Source organism: Macrotis lagotis, chromosome 1 (assembly GCF_037893015.1).
Source record: "Macrotis lagotis isolate mMagLag1 chromosome 1, bilby.v1.9.chrom.fasta, whole genome shotgun sequence".
Lineage (NCBI taxonomy): Eukaryota > Metazoa > Chordata > Mammalia > Peramelemorphia > Peramelidae > Macrotis > Macrotis lagotis.
Window position 1 is genome coordinate 794,954,881 of NC_133658.1, and position 22,128 is coordinate 794,977,008.

Sequence of the window (22,128 nt, forward strand, 5' to 3'; positions counted from 1 at the left end):
GGAGCCCCGCCAAAGGCCACTGCAGCAGGGCAGGAAATTGTGGGTGGCTGTATGAGGAGGGAGGATATAAATGGATGGATGGATGAAGAGGGCACAGTCTAGATATGGGGGGAGTAAAGACAACTCCAAAAAGGAAGCCATCCAGAGTGTTTGGGACTAGCCCTCAATTGAAACAGGGATCTTCAGAAGAGGTGGGCAGGTGGAGGTTAGGAGGAAGACAGTGAGTTCTGTTTTAGACATACTGAAGTCAGTAGAAACATCTAATAAGTGGTTGCAGATGCTGAATGGGAATCCATCTTAGGACAGAGACAAGGGCTGGAATACAGAACACTGGAATTACCTGCATAGAGAGGCAATAAAATAAATTCATAGGTGTTAGTGAAGTCACCATCCTTTTAGCAAGGGCATCACTCTAAAGACTAACTTTTAGTGACAAGATACAAAGCAAAAAGAATGGAAAGTAGATGAGAGTTCAGCAAAGGAGACCAGGAAGGGAAGTCAGGCAGGTAGCAAAATAAGAGAGAGCAAAATCATGAAAACTCAGAATGGACAGAGTATCAAGGAAAGGGTGGCCAACAATGTCAAACGTTGAAGAAAGGTCAAGAAGAATGAGGATTCAGAAAGGACCAGATTTGGCGATTAAGACAATGATAATTTTGAAGGGAGTAGCTTTAGTTTACTGACCAGGTCAGAAGTCAGATTACAAATTGGGGATTAAAGACAGAAAGAGAGGCACTGCATATAGAGAGCTTTAGGACACGAGGTAATGCTAAGATCAGTTGAGGATTTCTTAAGGATAGGGAACAGATAGCACAGAAGGACCAAATGGACAGCTAGAGAATAAAGATTAGCATGAGAAGGGATGACCGAAAATGATAGGGAAAAGAGAAACTCTGAGTAGTAAAGAAGGCTGTCTACTCTTGGAGACAGTTTGGGGTTTAAACTTTTTTTTCTATTGGTCTTTCCAATTACTTCAAAGATCACCGAACAATTTTTCTAAATGCAGAGAAGTGTCTTAAGGAGTACCATAGCAGCTGTCTGCCTGAGCAGAACTGAGCACATACAAAGGCTGAGATAATCAGGAGGTAATCATACAAGGGAAAAGATTACTGGTTGGCCTAATTCCACCTAAGAAATCACTATATAGATACAACCCACTTAGTGTATTAACTGGGGCAGCTTGCACAATGCCCTATTGCTTCTGTCAATGTTGACTTGTCTTTATTCATTTGCAGAGTCTTCCAAGCTACTCTGGCCAAGGATATGACATGGGCAATTAACCCTTTTAGGGATTGTAAGTTAAATCTGTCACGATTTTTTCTTGCACCAAATCCAGTGGTCTATCCAAACTGGAGGACTAGTGACAATATAGTACAGTTTAGATAAAAAGAGAAGGTGTCTTCTTCTATGAAATGACAAGCTAGCAAAATCACTGTGTGAACTAATACTTGTTAACAAGAAAAAGAAATAGGTAAAGCAGGTAAAAATATGTACTGCAATACTTTGGCTGTGTCATCCCCCAGAGAAGTATATTGAAAAGGTATACCTAAACCCAGAGGGCCTGTTTGCCAACCCTTTTAGAAAGGGTATCTACTAAAGACCTTCTCATACTTTTGAGGAAGCCCACAGACTTACAAATATGGAAGCAACCCCAGAAATCATCTATTTCAATTCATACCTGTATAGGAGTATTCTCTAAACATCCTGACAAGTGACCATCAATATACCCCTCCCTTAAGCTGTCCATTCTACATTTGGGCAGGTCTCATTATTAGAAAGTATTTCCTTATGAGGAGATAAAATTTGTCTCTGTAACTTCTTCCTAAGGCTCCAGAACCAGATTAAACCCTCTTCCACAAGACAGCATTCCATATTATCTTATTGAATTTTCATAATTGGGAATGTAACCAAAAAGGAAATCTTTGAGCAAAGAAATAAATATACCCTATATTCCCCATCCTTGCCATAGGTGGTAGGTGACTAGCTCAAAGTAATCCTTCTTCCAGAGTAATAGCTCAGAGATAGAGATAGGAATCCATGTCATCCTGTTGGCCAGGTAATGGAACCCAAGATTAATATATTACAATGTAAATGTGGGTTTTTCAAAAAAGCATTTGAAATATTTACGAGATCATCATTGTGATAATTTTCAGGGTAAAAATAGGAGTAGCTGTAGATCTATATATACTATGAATCTAGGAATGGAATTATTAAAAAGTAAAGATAATGATTGCTTTCCAAGACCTTAAATGCCTAGTATAGTATACTCCAGACTCCAGACTTATTTGATAATTATCCCAAGTGAACTTTGATCCACAAAACAGTGCTGTGCTGCTGTAATCAAAGGAATAAGGTGAACTGCATTTAAGTAGGAGAATTACTTAAGTAGGAAAATATGAATAAAGTCCAAAGAGAAGGAAAAAGAAAAAAATTGAAAGGATGTTTAAGAATAGACTAAGAATAGATAGAATATTTAGAAGCTGAGGGCTACATGGACAGCTTGTGTCAATGGCCAGAAGTATAAGGGAGAACTTGGATTCATAGTTGGTGTCAGTGAGATAACAAGTTACTGAAAGAAATGACTACAAAGACACCAGTTGTGCCCAGAAGCTAATGGATACAGTAACTGAGGCTAAAATAGAATAGAGCCTAAATCCTTTATAGACCAAAAAGAGAAAACTAAAGACAAAGGCTCAAAGAGGGAAAAAGGAAGGTGGGCTAGTCAAAAGGATCCCACCCCTTTGAGTAAGAATTAGAAGAGGGGTCAAAGAATTTAGAGAAAACTACTAGCAGGATAGATTTTGAGAGGACTATTAGTGCTTTTTAAACCTGTGCCAGTAAAATTGAATAATGTAAGCTGTATGCAAGATATTTTGGCTGAATACAGTGTATATGTACTCTTAAATTCATAGAATCTTAGGATTGACAGGTATCTAAGGTCATTTACAACATCCTTACAGGTGGTCAATTAGCCCTTGATTAAACACTTAAACCAACAATCTTAGTATTATATAAGGCAGCCACAGTTCTTGGTAATAAGTTGCAAACTTTCACAGTCACTTCTACCCACTGTCCTATGTCTGCCCATCCTCTGGAGACTCCATTTTTCCAGGACAGTTCTTCAAACAGCCTATCATACCTGCGTCTCAAAGTCAGTATGGTCCTATATTTCTCTTCCCCTTCACAGCTAAACTTGAATCAGTGCTCCCACTTCTAACACTTGACTAAATCTTGTGCAATCTGGCTTCTGACCTCATCATTGAACTGGAACTGCTGTACTATCCAAAGTCCCCAGTGATCTAATAGAATGGCCTCTTCTTAATTCTACGTCTTCTTGACCACTCTTCATTCTCCAGGTTTTCCTAACCATTCTTTCCTGGTTCTCCTACTTGTTCTCATCACTCCTCAGTTTCTTTTAATGTCTTCATGTGATGCCCCATAATTCTGAGTGTGCTTCAAGGTTCTGTCAGAGGCCTTCTCATTTCTCTCTGTTCAATCACTTGGTAATCTTCATTTCCATAGGTTCAATTATCATTGCTATCTAGATGATTCCAGATCTATACATCAACTCCAGTGTCTGTTATGGGCTCTGCTACTACATCACTAATGATCTACCGGACATTTTAAACTGGATGTTTCATAGAATTTCAAATTCAATATATCTAAAACAAAATTCCCTTCTGAATTTCTCTATTACTGTGGCAAGATCACCATCATCCTTCTAGTCGTTTAGATTCATAACCTACGTGTCATACTCAACTCTATTCTGTTATCCCACAGTTGTCAATCAGTTGTGGAATCTTATCTCTTTCTCTCTAATATCTTGTGTGCCTCCTCTCCATTCACAAAGCCACTAACCTAGGTCAAGCTCTCATCACCTCTACCCTGGGCTAGTGCAATAGCCTTATAATGGGTTATTCTGCTCTAATTCTCTTCCTACTCTAATTCATTTTCCACAGAACTGCCAAAGTAATTTCCCCAAAGTATATATCTGGCCATGTTACCCTCCTGATCTCCATTCAATAATTACCCTTAGAATCAAATGTAAGGAGATTTGGCATTTAACACTCTTCACACTCTGGCCCCTTTCTTCCTTTCTCTCTCTTAAATTCAATTATACACCACAAACTCCACAATCTGGCCATACCAGGCTGATCGTTGTATTTTGCACTAGATGCTCCAGATCCCATCTCCGTGCCTGGAATGCTATCCTTTCTTCCTGTCTTTGAACTGACTCTTGCAATTCCTTTAAGACTTATCCTAAATATACCCTTCTTCAGGAGGTCTGTGTAGTCTTCCCAGTTGTTAGTCATCTCTTTTTAAGTTTACTTTTCATTTACTCTGTCTTTATCCTGAATGTTCTGATTTAAATGTGTTGTTTCCTGCATAGAATTTAAGTTTACTTGAAGGCAGGGAGGATTTTTTTTCTTTTAATTTAGAACCTAGTGCTTAGCACAGTGTTTGGCAGACAGAAAGAATTTACTGAAAGTTTGTTGATAGGCTAATTTTCTTATCCACTTTTAAAAAGCCCTAGTTTTCTTAGCTATGCTTAAGGCAACATGGTTTTCAGATCCATTATTTTGGTCACCCTCCTTTGGATGAAATCAGTTTATCAGTTTTCCTCTCAAAAAGTGGGGCTAGGAACTGACAACAGTACTCTGTGGGTCTCTGTCTGTATTACCCCTAGAAACGGATAATCATCTGCTGGTGATGCAGCCTTGGCCTGCACTGGATACTTTCCCAGTCAATCATACTAATGGCTCCTAATCATCTTATGACCAGTTAGCTACCATAAATTTTTTTCAAATAAATCTTTTTCACAGCTTCATCCTTCACTTGTACAACTAATTTTTTGAAACCCAACTTCCTCACAAGCTGAGTTGTATATCTGAACCAATGGTGTAGAAGTCTGCAATGAATAGGAGGGAAAAAAATGGAAGCTACTCAAGGAGAGAGAATAGAAAAAAGTGGAGATCCAAGGGCATGATATTTGATAGCACTCTCTCCTCTATATGTTTGATAATAACAAAAAGTTCCTGTTGAGCATGGGGGGCCATGTTACTGGATAAAGGCTATAGTTAAGAAAGAAGTTAAGTGTCTTACCCAAGGTCACACAGCTAGGTAATTATTTGAGGTCAGATTTGAACTCAGGTCCCCCAACTCTAGGGCTGGTGCTCTATCCACTGTGCCACCTAGTTGCTGCCAAGTTCTCTTTCCTAATGTCTGTCTTCTCAATGTCTCTTAGATACTGTAATGTGCAGACCTGAACTCTGTATTTCAACTCAACTCTCATCAGGGCAGTGTGAAATTATAGCCAGTTAACTCTCCAATTTCTCTTGGTCTGGCTGCCATATTTAAGTAAAGCAACCAAGGTATGGAATCAGAATTAGAGCTGACATAGGCTACAGACTTTGTCCAGCACTTTCCACATGTCCACCATGACATTCCCCAGACTTACTTTATAATGTTCATTCAATTTTCCCCTCTTCACTATTAAGCCTAATATATGTCTTTTATCCTAGCAAAAGCCATTCTTGGGGTGGCTTGGTGGTGCAGTGGATAGAGCACCGGCCCTGGAGTCAGGAGGACCTGAGTTCAAATCCAGCCTCAGACACTTAATAATTACCTAGCTGTGTGACCTTGAGCAAGCCACTTAACCCCATTGCTTTGTTTAAAAAAAAAAAGCCATTCTTCTGGACTGGGGAATACAGGGATACCATTTAAATTTCTCAGTGTTATATTTAAGGATCTCTAATTTGATTCTGATCCACCTATTCTGCATCATTTCATACTACGCTCTTCACAAAATGTTCATTTCAGTCATCTGATTACCAATTTTCTCTTGTTCTCAATTCTTCCCTCCTACAATTATAAATAAGGCCTTCAAGTCTCTCCAAATCTCTCCTTGTCTTACCTTCAAAATTCAGTTTAGGTCTAGCTTATGCATGAACTCTTTCCTGATTCCACCTATTGTTGTCACTTCCTTATTAAATTGCCTTGTATTTTACTTAACTTTGTATGTTATACCTTCCTCCAGTAGAATCTAAATGGAAGGCAAAGACTATTTTGTTTTGTTGTCTTTTTGGCTCCAGAGCATAGCCCAGAGTCTAACACAAAGCAGGTACATTATAAGTGTTAACTGGGATGACTAGAACTATATGTTGACATCCTTCCCAGAGATGTGTAATGGATAGCCTATTGGGGGAGGAGGGAAAGGTGACAGAGCCAGTAAAGTACAATCAATGGGACCTGGGTGGGCTATGGAGATCTCTTAAAATGAAATGCTATTTTCTCTTATAACCAAACTGGACTCTTTGGGTAGTTCCAGTAACAACTGAGGTGTGCAGGTTCATCTTTTTATTTCTACTCCTGGCTTATTTAAAGGGATAAAAAAGGAGAACTGAAATGGTAACTGTACAAGGAAAGAAACATGAATTATTTCAAAACTGTTATTTACTGATTTGCATCTTCCATGTCTTCTCTCATGAAAGATAAAGTCCTAAACCTTGCCACTATACCCATTTAATACCAAAATATCTCCCAAAATCTTTCTTTGGATCAGCAATATCAAAGACTACCAGTTAACCTTGCTATTGATCAAAATCATGCCCCAAACTTGGCATGCATGGACAAGGCATGGTGGACATACATACTTTTCCATGAGGAAGGGAGTCTTACCTCTGCTGGGCACTTTATTTCTACTGAATCCAGTCACTGGCTGATGTCGATATGGATGCACCCCCATTTCTTGTGCATGGCTTACAGTTCCTAGCAAAGATTCAGGGTCTCCAGGCCCTCCCGTGTTCAATAGCAGGGGGCTCTCATGGCAACCTTTGGTCAAAGTGTTTGAACTCTTACTGTCTGGAAAGCACTCCCTGACCCCTTCACATGAGCAGTCCTCCTCCATGCTCTCTGAGTGGATCAGCGCCGGCTGGTGTGCATACCCATGGGCCGGAGTGGGCGAGGGAACCTGGGAGATACATTCTTGTGCCCTGATTTGTAAGAGATGCTGGGGGCTGGTGTGGTGGTGGTGGTGATGGTGATGGTGGTGGTGATATGAGTCAGTGTTCTGATAAGGCAAAGACAAAGCCTGGCACTCTGATATACTCTGTCCCCCTAGGCTGGAAGCCAGGCTCCCAGCATCCCCTTGGTTCATATGCCTGAACAATTCTTGTAGTTCTTGCTGCTGCTGCCGCTGCTGCTGCCTTTTAATGAGCTGTGCAAACTCTGCCGGAGGCAGCCGAACGTCCGAGTGGCCTGTGAGGGAGTGCCGGGGGGAGAGGAGTCCTTGGAGGATGTGGGGGACCTGCTGGTGTCTCGGGTAGTCAGGCGGCGTGGGAGACAGCAGAGCCTGCTGGAGGGCCGACGTGGTGTAGTGCTGTTGCTGCTGATGGGCGCTGGAAGGGAAAGTGGGGAACTGGTCGAGTGCAGGGACTTTCAGGGCTTGGGCTGGAGGAAAGCCCCCTCCTGTGGATGGGCCATAGCTGGAGGGAGAGGCCCGGGACTGGTCCGAGAACAGTTGGGGGTGTAAATGTGCCTGGTCATAATTAGCAGGGGAAAACCGATTCATGTTCAAGCTGCAAACACAAAAGACAGTAAGTATACAAGATCCACGGAGGCATCAGAGACCTCAAAGCTCAGCTACTGCCTTCCTTCAACAGGGCGCACCTCCCAGGGAGGAGGGCCACAATGCCAGATGGACTCCTGGACTGGAAGGACCATTCTCCCTCATCCACTTCTATCTTCCCATGTCCTGGGCAATGGTTGGATGGGATTATGGGAGCTAGAGACATATGACAGCAGCAGTGGGAGGAAGTTAGCAGTTTGTTTTGAATGGCTTCTGGATAATTAAGAAGCATTGGTTTCTTGAGAGAATGACAGATGGGAAGGGAAACTAGAAGAGAGCCCAGGGCTTCTGAAAAGTCTATGAATGTAACAGGCTGCTGTTTTTCTCTTCTCAGACAAACAAGAATATAGTTGTGCCATTTTCTCCCTTTATCTCATTAATACCTTGACCCTGGATCACCAAACAGTTTACAAAGAACCTCCCAAGCCTCTAGTTTGATTTTAGACTATAATGGGAGAATTTGGTCCAGGGACAGCTCAGTCAGATTCCCCCCTTCCCCTCATCATGCTTTGGGGGAAAGGTGAGAAGATTCTTCTCAATTCACCTGAGGCCAACAGATGGGTGGTCCTGGAGGGCCTTACCTGTGGGCCTCTGCACTGTCGGCACTCAGTTGCTTGGATAACGGGCGGTGCCCATATGTGAGGGAGGCCATCAGGTTGGCACGGTGCTGCATCTGAATCTGGCTGGCACAGGAGTTGAGGGACATGCCTCGCCCAGCTGCTGATGCCCCTGGCATGTTGCTGAGCATGTCAGGTGGCTCTTGTACCTGGATGGTCACCTGCTGAGACTGGGCAGGCTGCTGTAGGCCCATGCAGGTCAGTGTCACATTGGGGGGAGGAGAACAGTTCCCAGACTGCTGGAAGATTGCACTTCGGGATGGCAAGCCTTGGAACTGGGAAGAAGAGGCAGCACCTATGGAGAAGAGACCTTCTAAGTAACTAAGCAACTAGGCTGGCAGTCAGAGAGGAGAAACTGGGAGCCAATAAACAAATCCTCAGGCGTTTTTATACCTGAAGCTAGTCAGAACAATGTCCCCTCACCTCTATCCGAAGTCTGACAGAAAACAGAATCAATTGGAGCTGTGGAGAGGTGTGCTAAGGCATAAATAACTTATTTCACCGAGAAAGTATTTTTTGGTTTAAACAGAGTTCTAAGGTCTACAGCTAATGAGAAATTCTATTTCTCCCCACAATGGTTCTGCCCTACTTTCCTACTCACCATGAGGCTGGAGGATGGCACTGCTGACAGGGGGGGGACTGTTACTGGGCTGCCTGAAGAGATGGTTGGTGGGGTGGCTGGGGGGAGGGCTGGAGGGTTGAATCCGTAACCTTAAAAAAGAAAAAGAGAAACATACCTCTAGAAGTCACATCCCAGTCATGAAGTGGATTTCAATCACTCAATGATTACATAAAAGACAGAAGACACTTAGCTTTTATAAGTTTTATGATACACAAACATTATCCATAATGTACTCCAATCAATAACTCTCCCTAGTTTACCAGACCTCTCATAAAAGATAGTAGCAGAGTTCAAAGGAGGCCTATGTTCAGTCTCTTGCACCAAGATATCAAGTTACTCATTTAATGAGAATAAGCAAGTATAAATAAAACTGTACAAATAGGTATGACTTCAAGGACATGTCTAGAAGAGGGTCTTGGACATAGTAGGCATTGAATAAATAATTGTTCAACTAAACTGAAGGAGGCTACACATTGAAATTTAAACCAAATATTACGTTAGCAACTTAGCTTTTTAAAATGGAAACTTTTAGAGGGAATGTCTTAGAAAGTTAACGGCTTCTCCCTGACAAATCCATTAGCCCTAGAGGTCTTTACTGTTGAGATCTCTTGATTTCAAGCAAAACAATTTGTCACCTCTGGAGCTGGTGGGTAAGAAGGGCTGGCTGGTTTTCACATGTAGTCTGAAGAGGTGGAGAGGGTTGAGGAGGGCAGATACAATCCTAAAATCAATAAAGAAAAATCAATTTGAACTATATTACTGTGAGCTGTTCTGTTGGAAGGAACAGGTAGAATTCTCTGTGACTAAGATTTCTGCTTATCATCATGTTTAGCTTCCAATTTAGAAACTGATTTTGCATTTCATCACACATGTCAACTCTTAAAATAAATCACTAAAATGAAAAAGTACGTGCAATGTACTTTGCAAATCTTATATAAATGTTAGCTATTGTCAATACTCCTCTTAAAAAAAAATTCATTCAATGTGATAAGACAAATCTGTTGGAAATCAAAGCTCTCCTAAATTGGAAGAAAGTTTGGACAGGCCTACCTGAATTTGCTGCTGGAGAATTTGATGATGTTGTTCTTGCTGGTATAACATATGTTGCTGCTGGGTCTTCTCAAGTGTTCTCTCATCAATCTGTCCCCCATACATCTTCTGCAGCTGCTCACACTCCTGTAATGAATGCAGTTAATATGGACTCGATGGAGACAATCCCATGCCATACACTGATCACAACAGATGCTCCAAAGTCTCATGGGCAAAAAAAAGTCACGGGAGATGAAATATCCTTCTACAGAGAAACTGATATGTTTATATTTGTTTATTAAATATAGTCAATCAGGTCCTGTCATACAGAAACATATGGAAAAAGCTGCAAAAAGTCCCCTCATCTTGATATCCCATGATGAGTTGGGCAATAACAGAGACTATGGTTTGCAGTGAAATTAAAGCTCAGTCACTGAAGGCTGAGATTAACTTAGAGCCTTATGATGACTCTAAAACTACATTTCTTAATTCAGGTACCAAGGCATCCTAACCATAGAGTGAACCAGACAGGACATACAGGCTCATGCAGACCGCTGACCAGCAGGGCAATGCCAGGGTTATTTATAAGAAAGGTACAAGCCAAACTCAAGATGTTTTCTTGGGAATCCTGGGGACAGTAACAAGAGTCCTGTCTGTTAATTAGAGATCAGAGACCCCTTGCAAGAAAACTATTCTTTTCTTAAGATAGAAGCTACAAGCAATCCTGCTGATGTGTCTGGATGTATTTAACATCCCTGGACATCCTGTTGGGACTCTGTGCTAATCATCCTCCTCCAATGGTACTGCAGCCTTTCCTCTTTACCTGTTGCAGCTGTTTGATGCTGCTGTGGTTGCCCATCTTCTCCAGGTGGGCTTTGAAGGCCTGGATGCTTGCAGCCCCATCGGAAAACCGGCGCACGGGGGAGAAACGCTCTGTGGGAAGGTGTAGGGTGTTGGAGTCCTTGTAGACAGAGCTGAGCACAGGGGAGAAGGTGGTTAGGGACTGGGTGTCTCTAAAGGACCTGAAAACTTGTCTTTTGAGGAGGACTGCCTAAATGTTCATCCAAGCACAAGCACAGCAGGCAACTTGTCCAGGGTGCTGCGGTGGGCAGTGCCCATGGAGTGGGTGGGCAAGTCTTCCTCTCAAAGGACCTCAATGCAGCTCCCGTTTCAACTTACCTTTGATGGGAGTCAGTCACTAAGCATTTATTAAGTGTCCATCTTTCCAAGTCTAGAGCTACATGCAAAGACACAGATAAAGATGAGCCCATGCTTGCTCTTGAAGAGCTCAGACCTTTACTTTTGGGTCAAACAACGCTGCTAAGAGTACCTTTCTATTTATGGAGTGGCTCATGCCTCCCAATAACCCTGTGGGCCAGAGTGTGCCAATATGATGACTTCTACCTATGATGAAGACTCCAGTGTTCAAGAGTGCTAAGTGGCTTCCTGAGGATCACCCAGCTGCTAGGGAGCAAGGTAGCAACTCTAGCTTGGGGCTTTTGATTCTGAAGTTGTGCTTTACAATTTGCCTCTCAAATCTACCAAAAGGATCCGTCTGCTTTTGCAAACACCAAGTGAATGATGGACTCTCAATGTCCCCAAGTTAAACTTGAGCAGCCATTCTTGCATCTATGACCACACTGTTTAAACAGTGACTCCACACTGATTTGGCTACAAATTCTCTTAGAATTAAGTTGTGTGGCAAGAGATCAGCACACAAGATGTACGCAGGTGATCCTGGGGTGATCTGGGGTTGGAGTAGCGCCCCTAAGGCCTCTCGCTTCAACAGGCACTGCTAAGGGTCTTATTTACTTCACTACTTCTCTGGGAGGCAGATGCTATGACCATTTACAGTGGAGGGTAAGTGATTTCCTGGGGTCCCACTCATATAGCTAGTAAATTTCTGAGCCCAAATTTGAATTTGGATCTTCCTGACTCCAGACCCAATCCCAGAGCCAACATGTCCTTCAGCTGCACTAAGTTTAAGCACTCTCCATTTAGGGATTCAAACTTTATTAAACTGCTTCCAAATTTGCATTTAAAGTCAATAATTTCCCATGAGATTCAAGGCTCTCCTCATTTTCCAGCCCTCCCCAACTGCCTTCACAAAAAGAGGGGGTAGCAGTGACATCATGATTCTGCTAAGATATGAACAACTCCTGTGGGCAGGCCCTCAGAACAGAGACAGATGAGAACCTGGCCCTTGATAAGGCTGTCCTGGACAACACCAGGGTTAAAGTGAATACCAACTCATTACCTAATCAGAAAGAGATGTTTATGAGTTGAAAGCATGCAGATAAAAGCCTGCCAAGGCAGCAGCATTCTGGCAGCCAGGAACAGGCTCTAGCTCGTAGTAAGGGCAGGGATGACACCGTGCTGAACTGTGATCTGCTGCACTGCCCTGCCTCTTACTCATTTTGGACTGTAACAAAGTCACAGACAAGGAGGCAGGTGAACGAGAGTTCAAATACACTCCAGACGGGGGAGGGACTAGGAAGAATATGATGACTGTGAAGAGGTGTAAAGGGACAGGCTGGAAGGAATGGATATCCCTTTCCCCTCTCAGGACTGACAACAATTTTTTAGGTTTGTTTTTTTTTTTGCAAGGCAAATGGGGTTAAAGTGACTTGCCCAAGGCCACACAGCTAGGTAATTATTAGGTGTCTGAGACCGGATTTGAACCCAGGTACTCCTGACTCCAAGGCCGGTGCTTTATCCACTGCGCCACCTAGCCGCCCTAACTGACAACAATTTTAAAGAAATCCTTCCCCGAAGCTTGATATTGCTGTATAAGTCCAAATGTAAATCTGTTTCAGTATCATTAGAAACAGGTTTACCAGTGACAAGGTCCAGCTCTTTCCAAAAAGATACCTTTAGTTCATTTTTTATTTTCAATTTTTTTTTTTTTTTTTTTGGTTTTTGTAAGGCAATGGGGTCAAGTGGCTTGCCCAAGGCCACACAGCTAGGTAATTATTAAGTGTCTGAGGTCAAATTTGAACTCAGGTACTCCTGACTCCAGTGCCAGTGTTCTATCTACTGCACCACCTAACTGCCCTTCATTTTAACTTTAGAAAGAGGTTTTCTAAGTCAAACATAGTAAAGAATCAAGACAACTTCATGGATTTAATTGCATTTTTACTTCCTTCTAAAACTTTATTAATTTTTGACTCCTCAAAGTTATTTATTAAATGATCAACCAAGTCTTATTCACTAAGAAGACCAACCTTTACTGAATCAGGAGAGACCAAAGCAATTTCACTGTAATAAATGTTCTCTACCACCCATAAATTTGTAGACTGATTTTTCTAGAATCTGAGATCAGATGTTCAGACAATGAAGAAGAGACTGATCCTCCAGTTGAAGTCAACTTTAGACTAGCTGGACTCGGTGGATTTCAGGAGACTTAGCATGGGGTTCAATTTACTTACTTATTTTTAAAAACTGTGTAAAAGAAAGGAGGTTGAGTGAAGAGTACCCTTTCCCACTTAGGTACACAAGACTGGCAAAAAAAATAACCACAAACTTTCATGGCAGTGTTCAATCAGACCCCTCTTCCACCGCTAAGCTGAACTTCACTTAGAATACTCCAAAGAGATAGAGGTATAAAGTCGACTTTCAGATCTTTAGAGATCTCATTAAATGACTACTCAATTTAGTGTTCAAAAAGTAGCTCTGAAATTTATGTTTCTATAAATCTAATCTCAGTCCCCTCCCTGCTGTCCTATTTTCTGGTGACTTAAATCCAAATTTGCTGGGTTCCTTATTTGTGCCCTTCATTCCCTGGGGTCCCCCCTCCCCTCCCAAACTGATTTAGCTGCAAAAACCTCTTGGAATATTCTATAAAGAATGTTCCTATTTAGGGAAGACATTCTAGAAGACAAGGCTTATTAGGCTTTTAAGTGGATATAAATCAAATAAAAGGACCCCATTGTGTACTCTGAACCTATGTGATTTTCTTCAAATAACGTAGAAGGCAATGATGGTAAATATAGGTTAATTTCCATGTTTTCCTAATAAGGATACATTCTCACAAAATTCAGAAAATCCAACTTGGATCTTGAAGTGCCCACGCTAAAATGTGATTTGATGGTAAAGAGAAAAGAAGTAACATCTTCTTTTAGATAATGATGAAGGTTGGAACTGATGAGTGAGCGAATAGATGGAGAAAGAGTGACTATCCAATAAATCACTTCAAAGACTCTTATGTGATTTTTATGAAAAGTTATTGCTGGGTAATAGTAGAGCTTATCATTCTTCTAGAGTTCCAGCGTGGCAATCAGTCTGTCTTGGTCTGTCAGAGTTCACCTGTTTTTGCTGATAACAATGCTCAGCTCAGCACAGCAGCTATCTATCTACAATAAAAAAAAAAAAAAACCAAAAAAAAAAACCCACTCTTCCAAGCTTGCTAGTATGAACTGGTTTCAAGATTTCATAGCAACGGTACGTCAAACTCGTATCCTTGGTAACTGTCTTGACCTAAGCAAGGAAGAATGTCAGATAAATCTTGCAAGTAAGACTTAAGCAAAATAAAAAGCTAGCAACTTGAAGTAGATTTGAAAGCTTTGTCCATTTGTCTTGAGGCCGCCTCTTGGGTACATAATGCTATCTAGTAGAAAGATGACCTTTCTAGAGGATCCTTCTTTTGTCCAAGTTACTCATCTAGATAGTAAGTCCCCTCCTCCTCCTGTCCCCCAAATTTGACTTGAATTTAAGTTTTGTGAAGTTCTCCTAGTCAGAAAGTTCAATCTAATCCCTTTTTTTACTCTCACTGAAACTGATCAGAATTGAAAAGAGATGAAACAAGATTTCTTTCCAGAATACTGATGTGATGATTTTGCAAATGTGCAACAGTGAGTAGATGTCATTCTGTTTTCCACTGAAGAGGTCTTCTTTCACATCGAGGCCAGAAGCATAGTGTAACACTGTGACATGACATTAAATGCTTATTTTTCTGCAGGAAACTGGCTATTAAAAGTCAAGTCCGCTGATACTGTCAACAAACTTCCTTTATCAGGCAGATTTTCTGGGTGCTTCTTCGGTGGCCAGGTCTTAAAGCTTAATCTCCTCTCTAAATCAATTGCTAGAATGTTGGATATCAGCTGAAGACAAGTAGGAGCTTTGTAAAGTACTTGGGAAGAAAAGTTCAAGGATCAGCTGGAAAACTTTGCCCTTTGCACCATTCAAAGAGGGGAACTGATCCCATTTAAGTTCATGATGGCAGGTGGCTTCTATTTGGAACCCTGCTGTTTTGACACCATCTGCCACCTCAGTTGGAGGGTGCCTGTCAGCTGAGCCTCAAGGGTCTCACACAGCTCATGTGGCTACTCACCGATGCTGATCAGGTACCAGGTGAGGCGGCCAGACCCGGGCACGGAAAGGCTGCTGTCCTAGCTGCCGCTGCAAGTCCGAAGGGATCTCAGCTGTTGGGTTGGTCATGGCCAGTGTATGTCTTTTGGACCTATTTGCCAAGTATCTGCAACAAGCAGGAGCACATTTCATAATGAAAAAGAGAGATAGGAATATTCTCCAGCAAGAAGCATTAGAAGTTAATCCAAAGCACTCACAAGGAAAAAATTGTGCTCTTTACCGCTCAAAATGGCTCCATAGCATAGATCTCTGAACTAGATGAAAGCAGAATACATAGCTGGCCAAACAAAAGTTGGCTCAACAGCTAAGTGGCTATCCAACAGTAGCCACAGAAAGAAATGGTGAGCAAGCCTGGTAGCAAGACTAGAGAATCTCTTTCTCTCCTTTATTCTGCCCAATAAAAAGAAAGTTCTTCATTTTTGTTTCTCTCCAACCTTTCAAAAGACTCCATGAATTATTCAGAAGCATCTAAGAAAGAATAGGGAATACATGGATATGGATTCCAGATATGCACATAAAAGAAAGACCCAATACAATTCCATTTGATCAGTAAGGCTTTAGGCCTTTACTCATAGAAAGCTCATGGTTATAGTTCACTAAGCCACAGGAAGTAGGTTGATGGTAAAGATTCTCTATATTAAAGTTAATGGTAAAGATTCTCTATATTAAAGCTAAAAGAGGCTAAAAGAGATGCTACTCTACATTTAAATCTTGTATTCGGTACTAGATCTGTAGAGAAGAAAGTGATATTATGCTCAAGAAACAACCATTTTCTTGATGAGAAAGAAATAAAGAAATGGTTGGATTTTTAGCATTGTCCAATTTTTAAAAAGGCTGAAAAGTGAAAGGTTTTCAAAAGTTGGGGAAGCTCCAACCTTATTAAGTTTTATCTTCAGGTCTTTGAGGGACACTGTTAAGATGAATATATAACAAGTTAAAAGTTTTCTCCATTCTTTTGTAATTGCAAAGTTGGGAGTTTTTTTTTTTTTCCCCACAGAAAAACTGATAGGCATGTTTTCCTGCAAAAGTATGACTAAAGAGGAAAGAAAGTCAGGGAGCAGAAAATGAAGTCCAAGAATAAGGGGATGAAAGATCAAAAGATGAAGGTGCTTTGAGGAAGAAAGACAGCAAGTCCCCTAATTTCCCTTCTGTAATTGACGTGTCTGTACATCTCTCTGGTGGTAATTGTTCACAACACCCCCAGAAAAAAAAGAAATAAACAAAAAGTTGCCAAGATTTCCCTTGAACAGCAGTGATCCCTGGTGATTTCTACACAGTAAAGGATTGCCTCACTCTACATTCTCCCCTTCTTTCCTTTCCAACTTCAGACCCACCCAGGACAATCAAGCCTTTATGCTGTAATTCTCAAACCAGACACTAGGGGAGTGGAAACATGCACAAACTACAAGTGGTTAGTGACCATGAAAAATGGCCTTCTTAAGAAAAAAAGCCTTTCATATTTAGTTACTTTGTCTTTTTTAAACTAGAAAGCAGTCAGTTAACAGACAGTGGGGTAATTAGTGGTATGATAACTTGACAAAAGGAGCAAACCATTAATAGTTTATATTCAATTTGAAAAAGGTACCCTAGATTTTCTTTTGAGTCTAAAAAAATGACAAAGGTCTGTACTCCTGTCAAGAGATTTTTTGGGGGTGTGCTTTTCATGGTATAAAGGGACAGAAAGAGCACACCAGAGATGCTTTTCCAATGCCAGCAGCATCATGAACACACTGATCAGGATTTACTTATTCCAACATCTCTAATTTCTATCAGCAAATATACAGGTTTTGGGCACATGGCAGGGTCCATTTGTGCCCTTAGGAACACTGCTGATGGTGCACTGGGAAAGTGGGAGGAAAGAGGAAGAGGGACTGCACAGGCAGGAACAGCAAGGTGCTTATGAGTTACTGTTGTCAAAGATGGAAGTTCCAATGGCTCTTGTGGAAAGTATATTTCCTGGGCAGTCTTCTGCTGATTTCAAGGTCAGGAGGACCATGCCATCTTGCACACCTAGAGGCCACACTAGTGTAGAAAGCTGCACTGCATCAGGACCTTGGGCAGAGGTGGCCTTGTGTTGACTGCCAGGAGAGACTGCCCAAGGATATGCTGCAAGCACTGCCAGATGTCACATTACCTCTGCACAGCTTCCTGATCTGGCTCCCCATCAGAGCTTTCCTCATCCACAGGGGTAACTGCTGGCACAGCCTGAAGAGAAATGGGAATGACAAGAACAAGAGTTTGTGATTTTTCTTTTCCCCAAACCTGACTCCTTGGATAACCCTTCTGCTAAATTTCTAGGCTAAAACTTTTTGGAGAAAATCGGAGTCCCCTTTCCCTTGTACATTTTTCATGAGCCCTTTTCAAAGGCAAGACCCAAATCATTATTTTAAATCTAAATTCAGTGAGAGAGACATCCTTGGGATACTAGGATAATCAGCAGCCAAGACAGAATAACATGACAACTCACAACTTCATCAAACACAATAAGTTCAACTATTTTAAATCTCATTTTATAGATAAAGAAACTGAAGGTCAGAGATTTTAGATGACTTGTCACACACAATTTGTGAGCAGTAGAGCCTGGATCCAAATCCAAGACTCCTTACTCTCTTCACCATACCACATGGTAAGAAAGGGGAAAACAAACAAACAAGTGAATGGTCTAGCCAAGAAATAACCTGATTTAGTGATTCAAATTTTACTCATTTAGACCAGTACAAGGTACATCTCCATGAAGTCTTTAATGACCATTCTCATCATTGTTCATCTCTCCCTCCTTTGAAAGTCTAAAAATCTATACACCTCATTTGGACGAGTAATCATCTATACTTTTTTTTAAAATTAAAGATATTATTTGAGTTTTATCATTTCCCCCCCAATCTTACCCCCCCCATGGAAAGCAATCTGTCAGTCTTTACTTTGTTTCCATGTTGTACACTGATCCAAATTGAATGTGATGAGAGAGAAATCATATCCTTAAGGAAGAGACAAAAAGTCTAAGAGATAACAAGATCAGACAATAAGATGTCTGTTTTTTTTTTTCTAAATTAAAGGGAATAGTCCTTGGTCTTTGTTCAAACTCCATGGCTCTTTATCTGGATACAGATGGCACTCTCCTTTGCAGACAGCCCAAAATTGTCCCCGATTGTTGCACTGATGGAATGAGCGAGTCCTTCAAGGTTGAACATCACCCCTATGTAATCATCTATACTTTTATATTGTACTTTAAAAGCTTCACTTTTGTTGTTTTTACTTCCTCACCTCTAAGAATAGTGGAAAGGCTTATACCTCCATTAAAACCCCTAAAGAACTTAGCATAGTTCTTTGTAGACAACCAATAGTCACATATTTCCTGAATGAAGATTACATGCCAGGAAAACAAAACTAGAGTTCAAAGGAGAAAAATAATTTGAAGGAGAAAATGTTAAAAAAAAAAAAAAACAAAGGAGCTGAGGGGACAAGAGAACTAGGTATTATAATGAGAACCAAGGAGTCATATGATTCTAAATTCTGTCACAGGGTGTTATTGAAAAAGGGGAAATTTCTTTTGTGGCAGGGAATTTTCAGAAATCAATTTAAAAAAACTGGAAGGAACTCACAGGTTCAACTAGCTTTTACTGAAAAGCTCATCTTCAGTCAAAGGCTAGGAGCCAAATGGCTGTTGCTGCTCCTGCCACTTGAAATGGAAAGAGGCAGGGATGTAGTAGAAACAGTCCTGGTACAACAGGAACTGGTTCATACCTCACAGAAAGAAGATGGGACTTGCTCAGGCAGGGTTAGTTTAGGATAAAGTTGGGCAATAATCAGGGAGAGATTACTGAATTAAAAGAGAAAAAGGTCAATAATCATTTAAGAAATTCCAGTCCTCTTAAGAAAATGGAAAAGACCTTACCTTAAGCCTAGGAAAAAGAACTCAGAAAAGTTGTATGGGAGATTTCTGGGACACAACCTTTTTAGGAAAGACCCCTGAAAAAGTCAATAATTCAATTCGGTCTGTGCTGCTACTCACTGGTGTCATAGTGACAAGAGGGGAGGGTCCCCTGGGGCGCTTCAGCAGTTGTTGAGCATGCAGCTGGATGTTGGCTCCTCCATCTGATGCCCGCCGGCCAAGGGGACCCATTCCATTCAGCAGCTGTAGAGTTGGAGGTTGCAGCAGGGACTGTTCCTGTCAGGGACACAGTGGAAGAGGTGGTTTAATTGGATAGGGGAAAGGTGGAGGAGGAAACAACCTTATTTTAATCTTATGAAACTAAATCTAAAACTAAAACTAAAAACTAATCTTATGAAACTCTTTTGAAAATGATCTAGAGGGAATTCTAGCTCTTCCCCATATTCTTTACAAAGTCCTCTCAATCCAGCTACTTAGAAAGGAAAATCCTCCTGATCCAAAGGGAAGCCATGTAAGTCCTAGGGATGATAAAATCCATAGGAGTCTCAAAAGATGCTCTAGCTAGTTTTTCTAGGGGGATTTTCTTAAATGTCTTAAACATTCTTATTTCCTGTGTCCATGTACCTTGTATTCTAACTGCCCAGTTGGTTGCAGATTTTGCATAGGGAGCAAGTTGTGCACGAAATTCATGTTAGGGGCCACCTGGAGGAATGGAGACTGGGGGTTGACTCGAGGAAAGCCTGGAAGGAGTTTCTGAAGATCTTCTGTGACTTCCGTGCTGACCGTAAATAAGATAAAAGAGAAGTTCAGTTAGACCCTTTTTCAAAGCACTTTCTATGAGAGGTAGCATGGTACTGTGTGAAAAGTTAAACCTGGAATTAGGAAGACTTGGGTTTAAACTCACCTCTGACCCTCTCTCTTTGATCATGGGCAAGTTACTTAACCTCTGAGGTTCAGTAGAATCGGCTATAAAAATGATACTCAGTGTTGCTGGTTGGAACAACTGAGGACTGATCTTAGCCACTGACTATTCATGTAAAACCAGCCTTCCTTACCCAAGAAAAAACCTTGGCAACATCCAGCATCAGGTTGGTTTCTAAAGTCTCAGAGGTGAATAGAAAGTTTCTGGAGGATGCAGGCCATTCACTGAAAACAATGGCTACCCTACATTGGGGCTGATCCACCAAGGGAAGAATGTAATTATGCTTGTCAGTGATGCTGTGGAAGAGAAGCACTGCATATTTGGGGTTGTCATGCCACAATAGAAGCTTTTACAACAAACTTTAAAATAAGAAATCTTTCCACCTCAGAGAATGACATAGGGCTCCACCTCTTTGCAGCTGACATAGATTGTGGAACCTGAATATGTCTCTGCTGACTGTTCAATCACAGTAAGATAGACTAAAGACTAGAACAGAAAAGGCAATGTGGCAGCATCTGTTTGTAGAGAGTTGAAATTTTAAAAGACAATCATGTCTTATCTATATGACATCTGTGCCATGAAGAAAAAAGATGGAAAGGTTAACCTCAGATGCCCGGACTGCAGGGTAGAAGAAAGGAGAGTTGATCATCAGGACTATACTTTGGGTGTATGCATCTCTAGGGTGGCTCATAAGCAACTCTAACCACTGTCCATGCTTGGAAAGGAAACACTGATGAATTTTTGTATTGGACCTGTACCATTAAAATGGTAATACACAAGAAGTTGGCATAAGGTGAGAGAATGTATGGAATGAACATGCTACTCTCCATATGACTCTTTGATGTGCAATAGGGCAATATGATGTGTAATCCTTCCAGTTTTTATTAAAATGGTGATGGAACACAGCAGTCACTACTCACCCACAATCAATTAGGTTAAGTTCAATGTTTTATCACTTACTTGCCTGTAAGTTCTGACTTAGATTAAAATTAGTTTTGTGCCTCCTAGCATTCACTGGTGAACACAATAAAAGAATGTTTGTTGAAAAACTGCAGTGTAAGGAGAAATTCCCTGCTGTGGGGTATGTAGGGTTGCTAGTTGTCTACTCACCGGGGGTCAGCTACACCCACTGTGTGCCTCCTCATCGAAAGGTACCGGACCAGGGCTTCTGGAGACGGCTCCTCGCCTTCATCGCTGTCCAAATTCATCGTCCCATCCGTCTGAGGCAAAAAGGATAATCAAACTGAATGAGCACAAGACTCGGCAAAAGTCTCTTTTTCTTGTGAAGAAGGCCATGATAATTATACCAATCTAGTTTAGCTCTTGAGCACTGTGTTAGTGCCAGAGCTATGAATGCTTACAAGCAATATATAGAAGTGGTGGAGGAGGGGCTGGGAAAACTCCTGTATGAACTGAGTCTTGAAGTTGGCAAGGGTGCGGAGGGGGAGGATTCCAGGCATGGGGAGAGCTGGGAAAAAGGCAGAGACAGGAAGCGGATTGTCCTGTGAGAGACATTTCAAGCCAGTCAGCGTAGCTTTACCGTAGATTGACACTGGGAAGAGAGATAAGATCCCCAGTGGTTAAGGATTTTAAAAATCAGATAAAAGTATTTTATATTTGGTCCTTGAAATAACAGGCAAACACTGGAGTTGATGGACTAAGGTGCCAGTGACAAGGTTATACCCATGCTTTACTAAAATCACTTTGCCAAGTGAAAAACTGTGAAGAAGAGAGAAGTCAATAGGCCACAGTAACAAGCCAGGGATGAGGAGGACTTCAGTCAGAGAGAGCTCTGTGAGACTGGAGAAAGAGGCAAGGGCAATACTATGGCAAGATACAACAGTAGACTGTATATGTGGGATGAGCATGAAGGGGGTGTTAAGCAGGATGCGTGGCTGGAAGGATGGGGATGTCCTCAATAATAAGAAAATTTGGAAGAGCAGAAAGTTTCTAATGAAAGTTTGAGTTCTGCTTTGGACATGTTAAGTTTGAAGTCCTATGGGATAGCTTGTTCAAGATATCCAAAAGGAAATAGGTGATGAGGGATGCAAGTTT

The 22,128-nt window shown here is 41.4% G+C and overlaps 1 protein-coding gene across 6 annotated transcripts in view; it reads right to left on the minus strand.

Annotated features, from left to right (window-relative positions):
* The window catches only part of SIK3 (SIK family kinase 3), a 284,203-nt gene that overhangs the window by 8,244 nt on the left and 253,831 nt on the right, over window positions 1-22,128 (minus strand). For 3 of the 6 annotated variants that reach the window (XM_074216743.1, XM_074216742.1, XM_074216748.1), the window contains 11 exons: window positions 21,184-21,293; window positions 19,776-19,929; window positions 19,272-19,427; window positions 17,397-17,467; window positions 15,225-15,368; window positions 10,719-10,869; window positions 9,917-10,042; window positions 9,502-9,587; window positions 8,846-8,955; window positions 8,209-8,539; window positions 6,679-7,577 (listed from right to left, as the gene is read on the minus strand). In XM_074216743.1, the coding sequence (XP_074072844.1) occupies window positions 6,679-7,577; window positions 8,209-8,539; window positions 8,846-8,955; window positions 9,502-9,587; window positions 9,917-10,042; window positions 10,719-10,869; window positions 15,225-15,368; window positions 17,397-17,467; window positions 19,272-19,427; window positions 19,776-19,929; window positions 21,184-21,293 (2,338 nt within the window). The remainder of the gene's footprint in view (window positions 1-6,678; window positions 7,578-8,208; window positions 8,540-8,845; window positions 8,956-9,501; window positions 9,588-9,916; window positions 10,043-10,718; window positions 10,870-15,224; window positions 15,369-17,396; window positions 17,468-19,271; window positions 19,428-19,775; window positions 19,930-21,183; window positions 21,294-22,128) is intronic. The other 3 variants (XM_074216746.1, XM_074216745.1, XM_074216747.1) reach the window with 3 other exon arrangements.